This window comes from Polyergus mexicanus, unplaced genomic scaffold, assembly GCF_030449975.1.
Source record: "Polyergus mexicanus isolate NDT 795.1 unplaced genomic scaffold, iyPolMexi1.0 SCAF_3, whole genome shotgun sequence".
In the NCBI taxonomy this organism is placed as follows: Eukaryota; Metazoa; Arthropoda; class Insecta; order Hymenoptera; family Formicidae; genus Polyergus; species Polyergus mexicanus.
In genome coordinates, this window is record NW_027223323.1 from 1,927,511 (window position 1) to 1,935,916 (window position 8,406).

Sequence of the window (8,406 nt, forward strand, 5' to 3'; positions counted from 1 at the left end):
GACAGAATTGTGTTACTGTCGAAATGATTGAAATAATATGCCTGTATTCTTTGCATACATTTTGAAATGTGAAATATCAAAAATGGCATATGCCAGTACTGTACTAACAATAAGTAAGCTGCATTATTCATATATTTATTGACATTAAGCTTGCGTATTTTCTCATAGTTTATTACTTTTAGGCCATTTTAACCCCAAGCGCGTTATATAATAAAATTCCCTCTCTAATTTGCTTATTTTATTAACTGTAAAGAGAACTTATTTGCATGGCCGCAAAATTGCTCCAATTACCATCCTTTGTAGCGGCGATCCGGGACACTTCCTCCACGTCAATTATATTACATCGTACTCTGAGGTCGAGGGGTTAGTTGATTATCGTTGCGCGTACAGTATCACGTTCGACTTGCCGTTGGCTTCGAGAAGCAAGAATATTATGCGGAGAAATATACAAAGAGCGAGAGTCAGTGCGATACGTTTATAATCGTTTGATGCGAAGAGACGGCAATTCGTGCCGTATGTACGCGCTTATAATGGAGCACATTTATATATTCAGCGAAGAAACAAGCGTATCACAAGCGTTCCCCTTGTCGTCGTCGAAACAGCGGTTTATATGGTTTCAAAGGTTTGTCGGGATGGTTAATAGCGACAAGGCTTTAATACGCGTATTTCCGTAGAATTTCTCCACTCACAAAAGAAAATCCAATTAGCGACGTATGGCGAGTGCTGACGCAACCCATGTATTTCCCTTTACGCGCGTTCATTATCATAGCGCAGTCTATTAATCGGGTTATCAAATGTGGTGAGGTCGATCGTTAACGTCCATCCTTATTCGACACCACCATAAATCCAGCCGATCAAATTACGTGTCGTGGATAATGAGCATTTACGATAATATATATATATATATATTATACTATTATATAATGATACTTATATTATTAACTAACTATATATATACGAACGCGATAGCTTTTGTTAATTACATGTCGTACGTGTATTTGTACCGGATTTATAATTTACACGCGTAGTATCGTCTGTTATTATAAATAAACAAATCGTGCATAAACATATTGTTTATGTATATGTGATACTGTATAATGGACTACAATGCAATGAATATGCTGATCATAGATGCTGATGGAAAGCCGCTGTTAAATCAAAGGAAGATAAGCACGAATTTGATTTATATAATAGTGTCATATTTTATGTGACGCTCTTACAATACAGAAAAGACGAAATGAATTTCCGTGATACGTAGCGATGTGTGTGACATTTCTTATCGTTTCACAACAAAGAAGGCAGAGAGATGCCTTTCATCGAGCATCAGCCAACTTTCGGTTGATTCTCTTTCGTGAAAGTAGTATCTCTCTCGAAGTGCGTTTTAAACTGTAGAAAAAAAAAATTTATGTCAGCTATTTGAGTATGATGTCGACGTGACGTTGCTCTTTAAATATAAAATGCGAATTATTAACAAGGAACGCAACTTACTCTAATCCTTTTGACGATATTTATAGACTAGAGAAATAAATAAACTGGAAAAATATAATTGTCAGAAATTATTGCATTAATATTGTAAAAAGTAACATTTTTCTTAACGATTATTGTTTCTACTGCTTTTATTACTGTTATTATTTTTTATTGTTGCTATTATTCTATGTCAGAAGCACTCGACAAAATCTTATATGAATCGACCTGCGTTTAAGGATTCCTTCTCACGCGAACGAAAGAGCCTTTTATAGAGATCTGGATTTTCATCGAGCCAGATAATCTTAAAGAAGAACGTTATTGAACAGTCAAAATGGAAGGAAAAATGACCTATGTTAATAAATATAATACAATCTGATTCAAATTTTACTTTTACTTAAGAATACAAAAATATTACGTTATGCAATTTGAACTTTAACATATCTTTGAAAATGTTTGACGCAGGAAATTGATGGATTACGCTTTTACGCAATTCAATATTTACTTTTTCAAAAAATATTGCAGTACGCAAGAGCAATACGCAAATATTGTACAATATTCATAACTGTATTTAACTAACAAAATAAATGTAAATTGATATGCGTAACGCGCAACTTTTTTTCGCAAATTGTTGATATCAATAAAAAAAGAAAATTTTATTTTACGTTTAATACGCACATATAATGTATTAACTAATATTATAAATTAATAAAAATCTAATTATCTCGCTATTATAACGCTCGAATAACAACTTTATAATATTTAATTAAAGCACTGATATTATTCGCGGATAAGCATATTTTCAATTATGTAATGTAATTTAATTTATAATTTTTACATAAATCTATATGCTCTCTTTATATGAATTTTCGACATATTATTATTATATATTTGAGATAATCTTTCAATAGTTTGAGAATTAAGATTTTTGTTTAAAATAAAGATCTGAATTCGCAGATGAAAATTGATTCTCTCAATAGAATCCAAGTATTATGAATCAAGTATTGCGTCTTGATGTCGAGAAAAGCTTGCGGCAATAGTGCACCGTGTATCTCACGAGAAGGAGGAAGCCATTCGATGCGGCGCGGCGCCACGACTGAGAGGAAGGAAGCGATCTTATACGATCTCCCAGATCATTTTTCAATGCACAATGCTACGTAAAGATGCGTCTATTAATGCGTAATCGGTTTTATGACATTGCGAGTCATCGTGAAACGCCATTTGGAACTCGCGCCGACCCTTGCAAAATATAAAGCATATATAATACAATATAATTCTGTCAATATAATTCTACTTATTTTAAACAAGATACTATTATTGCGTCTCCATTAAAAATAGAGAGAGAGAGAGGAAATGAGATAATAAAATCTTAATTAAATAATTTTTTTTTAAATATTGCTATATTAGAATGTTTGTAAACATTTTGTTACTACATTATAACATTTATTTTTCTAAAGAATTCCAAAATGATTCTGTCTCTCCCCCTTTCTCTTGCATATGCAAAACGCTAAGAGTTATTAGCTATTCATACATAAATATTGAAATTTGCATGTTTAGTAATTTAGTAATATTAAAGATGAGTATGTGCGTGTTTGTAAGTCAAATAGTTTCACGTTTCTATGCTAAAATCTAGCTTTGATAAAAATAGCTGTCTATTTTATTTATGATAATGTTTATAGGAATTTATTTACTTATACATCGAAAATATTTTATTTTTATAAATACACTATACAACTATTTCTGTGTGTTTATTTTCATAAGTATTCTCCGAGTTAAAGTTCTTTTTTTTTTTCTTTAGATCATCCTATGTATAAGTAAAACTATTATTGCGTGTATATAATTTGAATACGAATTGATATTATCCGTATTTATTATTTACTTATGCTTAAAATTTATTTATTATTGCAAATTTATTATTGATTATTAATTTATTTATTATTGCAAACTTATTTATTTTTGAACGCCTCTCAATGCGACATTTATCTTACTGTCTCGGAAGTATATCTTCATCCAGCATCTGTATTCGCGTCGGAACCGGAACCAGGCGCGGATATACGCACGTACATATGTATGCGTGGCCGCGTGTAAGCAGAGCGGGCCGGTATATAAAAGCCTAGAAAATACGCTGGTAAGTTGCAGTTCTCATCTGGCCGTCTGAAATACCGTAATGGTGGAGATGACTTTCAAGGTAGAGTGTCGAAACTCATCGCGAAAGAAAGAAAAGTGACGCGGCGCGGAGAAAGTGCTCGTTAAAGAATAACTCCGCGACATTCGGACGAGAAAACAGATAGGGGATAGTAAGAAAGAAAGAGAGAGAGAGAAAGAGAGAGAGAGAGAGAGGAAAAGAAAAAGAGAGAGTGAAACGTAAAGAGAAATTCTCAAAAGAGAATAAGAGCGAGGGGCGCGACGAATTCTTGATTGTCTCGTAATTACAAAATGTAATTGGCGCAAGGGTGCAAGGGTTGATGAAATAAATAATTCGAGATGAGACAGAAGGAAAAGTAGCTCTACGCGGTCTGTCGAAAACCAACGACGAGATCGTGAATATAAGAATGGGATTAAAGCGTTCCTTAATATTCGGATTTGCTTGATGTAATTAGTTCGTTTAGACGAGAGCCGTGTCGCGAATGTACGTTTTTACAAAAAAGTAAAAATTTTGGGGTTAAACTTCATACACAAGAAAATTGAAAAGTGCATACTAATCTATGAAAAACGCTTTCTTAATCGAATTAAATAATTATTTTTTATTAATTTTCAAATCTTTTCTCTCAACATAAAAAACTTTTATACTTTTTTTTTTCTATTAAAACCAAGAATTCTCCATTAATTTTTTTTATGTACATGAAATATATATTTTGATGTATATTTTTCTTTTATAATACATTTTTTTAAACGAACTTACGTTTTGTTTCTACTGTATAGAAAATATTGATATAAAACTGCAGGATTTTTTTATTTTGTAATAGTAATAATTATCTTAAAAAATATTTATATATTTATATATCACACATCTTTTTTTTTAAATTTTGCACGAATTATGATGTAACATTTATGTTTCCTTTGGTAAATATTTAATGATACATTTGGTATACATAATACTATACAGTTACGTAAAGTATGCAAAATCTTGTGCATCTTAACATACATATATTCCATCTTTTTGCATATATTGTACTATATTTCTAACTTAGACGTGTCGTAAGCAGTAGTGCAAGTTGTATTTCTACATGCATAAACAATTGTTTTAACATTGTCTATCCTCGTTGTCAGTTCTGACAAAATTTGCATAAAATAACTTTACAATTCGTGATTTGCGGTTTTATTTGTATCGCATTATTAATACACTTCAAATTTCAAGTATTTATTTTTAACCGTCTACGAATATAATGTTTGCAGCGTAGATATATTTTTCAGTCTTTTTTATTAAACCAGATACTGTAACAATTTTTTCACGTTACGTTCATCTATAAGTTAAAAAGACGCAAATGTCGAAAAGCGAGAAACATCGATTACGACGAAGACAGAGAGGTTGCTAAAGCGTACAAGTAAGGACGAAGAAATCTTTCCTTCATCGCGTCTATTCCGTCTTTTCAATCGAGCCACTTCAATCGGATCGGTTCGTGTTGGTTTGAACGTTGACGGCCGAGCTCTCGGAATCCTTGTAATTAAAAACGAGAGGTCGACGAACTCTCCCTCTCGCGAGACATATGTCGATATATCGTAAATTTCTAGAGTTTCATCATGGCAACGAGTGAGTTTGTATACACAGGCAACATTGATCGCGTATAGATCACGGTTAGATTTCAGTGCAATTCAAACATTCTATTAGTTTAAAATGTTCCAATTTGTTTTGGCCGTTTATATATACGCATGAAAAAGTATTCGACTAGAACGGGTGGAACAATATTTAAATTACAATCTCTTTTTCGCACTCGACGATTTTTTATCGATTTTTTATCCAGACATTATTTCACAAAATATTATCGAGAAAAACTTTTTCTCTAAACAAGATAGGGGTCGCAAAAAGAAAGAGAATCCTGATATAAATATAACCGGTACTTACGCGTAAATTAACTCGATGATTTGTGGGGTAACACGCTATTTACATCCATGATCGATAACTCGATCGTGGAGAAACAAGAGCGTGTCATTCCGTGCCGGAGATGAATCTCCGATGAGTCTCCGACGACGATGGTCGTCGACATAAACTTCTTGTGTCGTAGGTCACCGTTGCGCTAACCATCGGCCTCGCCCTGGTCAATCGATCAATCACCGGCGTGATACCGCTGGACATCGGCGCACACCACGATCATCGTCTCTCGGTGGCCAGTTCGTACATGCACTTCCACGGGCCGGTCCAAGGCCCGGAGTACGAGGTGAAAGTGCCGCACGTTGTTGTCGACCACTTTGGCGAGCAAAATTATTTACACGGCCAGGACCATCAGGAGCATCGCCATCATGACGGCTATACGGTCGATTACGTGGGGAATCCCAAGTACGAGTTCTCGTATGGCGTCGAGGACCATCATACCGGCGACTTTCACGGCCAGAAGGAATCCAGGGACGGTGAGTCAGTCACTTTTACGCCTTTGTGACTTTTGCACGGGAATGACAACGGCCTGTGGGATGCTGGGGGCTACCTGTGGCGTCGTTTTACCCGATTTTCACTGCGACGCGCTGACGTCGGCAAAAATTGCTACGGGTGAAAAGAAAATTGCATTTCCGCGATGGCTGCTCGCGAACGCGTCCTCCTGAGCACGTGAGTCTGTATGTACAAATGCGAGTTGCGTATGTATGTGTGTATGTATGTGTGTGTGTGTGTGTGTATACGCGTCGACACTCTTCAGTTGAAACTACGTTTTCTCACTTGGAAACGTGAAGTTGACTTGACGAATCGTAAACTGGCGTCAACGGCGCGACGGTATGATGTCGTTGTTACAGTGTATAAAAGTTCTGTATAAAGGTATAAAGTTACCGAAACTCAGCAAACTTTACACGTGTATTTCTTCACTAAGTTGGAGTCAATTTTTCCTCGATGAAAACATGTAAGTATTATATAGTCGAGCTATTTTCGAGTTATATATAAGCGATAGAAAGTAAAAGATTCCACAAACACCTCTGAAAAGTTTAAATAAGTAAAAGAACCTTAGCCTGCGTTTTAATTTAAATTTAAATTTAAGTAAACTTTATTTATATAAAAAAAAATTTTAATTTTTAAATATCATATAATGTTCAATATTATACACACACACACACACACACACACACACACATATATATATATATATATATATATAATGTTAAATTAAATAATATACTAAAAATATATATACGTATGTATACATCTCTTCAATTGAGATCTTTTTTCCCAAACAAATGATTTTATCTATTTTATCTCCGAAAGAGAAGCACATCCACGAAAACAATAAACACAATGTGGTTTCTGCTATTATAAAATATTCTTTTATATTTTGCTGTGTTTCTGTTATCAAATTTTCGTTTGAAAGAACGAAAAGAACGAAGAGAACAAAGCTGTTATATAACATTTATAAATCGTTTTGATCATGACATTATATTACTTATCCAACCGTAAAAAAAAAAACTCGTTAAAAATGGGATTTTCTTCACAGTCGAAAGATAATTGTCGATTACATTAATAACACCTTCGATGTTCCCGCCACCCTGTCACGATCGTCCGCAATCTAGAAGGGAGAATTGACAGATACCAGTCGGTGTCTTTTTATCGAATGTCTTCCTTTTTGCAGGAGGCAGCGTGTCTGGAGAATATAGCGTGAAAGATCCAGGTGGCACTTTCCGGGTCGTCAGCTATCACGCGGACAAGGAGGGATTTCACGCGGTGGTGCACACCTCTGGGAAAAATGATCATTCAGGCGGGGTATATGGTGGTCAAGGACACGATGCGGAGACCCAAAGTCCCCTTCATGAATACGCCGCTGCGCTATCCGCACACGCGGAATATTGAATGACGCGACGTTAGCTATGGCAATCATGACTGATCGCTTTTGTGTACCTGGTATAATTAAATTCTTTATTTTAGATTGTCAACTTCGATGTGTGTCCGTTTTGTATACCAAAGGCAATAACATGCTATCCGTTCGATATTACACATACGCAGAAATAACGTATTCTATACACCGTCATAAATATAGTTTCGTTCATTTAATACGCGATACAAGCTCTCAATACAGAAGATAATTGTTTACTCATATTGTATATGAAAAGTTATTGATAAAATGTGGTAAATGTATAAACTGTTCATAAATAAGAATTTATGCAAAGTTAATAGAACTTTTCGATAATTTGACATTCGCTTAATAATAATCGAAAAAAATTGCTATACTCAAAAATTGTTTTTATTCTGTATATCTCTGTAATTGTTTTTATATTTATCGGAAACCAGTAACATTTTAATCGAGCATTTGTATTTATTTTAAATCTCTTATTAAGAGACCGGGAAAAAACTAAATATGTAGGCCATCCACAAATTATACTTACTCAATTTACGAGAAATTACTTTATAATTGCCTAATAGTCGAAATTTTGATTTAAAAACCAGTATAATACGAATATTTGATCAATATAATGCTAAATATGTGAAAAAAATATAATAATACATTTGTATTGTAATCTTAATTATGGTACAATATTCCCATTAATATATTGGACATATTCGAAAAATATTAACAATATTATTAACATATATCTTTATATTTTTATAAATTAATGTCATACATGGAAATGTTATATCGAAAGTGTTACATATAAAAATACATTTTATTGTAGAATGTGTTGAAAAAGTTAAAAAAAAAATATATATATATATAATGCTATATAACAAGCGTTTAAACTTATTAAATAACCGATGAATAATTGAGATATGATTATAAAAGAGTATAATGCGTTATAAGAATTCTTGGAAAT

At 33.6% G+C, this 8,406-nt stretch overlaps 1 protein-coding gene across 2 annotated transcripts; it reads left to right on the forward strand.

Annotated features, from left to right (window-relative positions):
- Positions 1-432: 432 nt before the first annotated feature.
- LOC138945150 (uncharacterized) lies at positions 433-8,141 on the forward strand. Of its 2 annotated transcripts, none has more exons than XM_070316427.1 (3): positions 433-622; positions 5,688-6,030; positions 7,230-8,141. In XM_070316427.1, exons 1-3 carry the CDS (start codon positions 611-613, stop codon positions 7,445-7,447), a joined length of 573 nt encoding a protein of 190 aa, XP_070172528.1. In that variant the 5' UTR covers positions 433-610; the 3' UTR covers positions 7,448-8,141. The 2 variants fall into 2 exon arrangements, with proteins under 2 accessions (XP_070172528.1, XP_070172527.1); XM_070316426.1 differs by lacking the exon at positions 433-622 and adding an exon at positions 3,608-3,652.
- Positions 8,142-8,406: the final 265 nt, after the last annotated feature.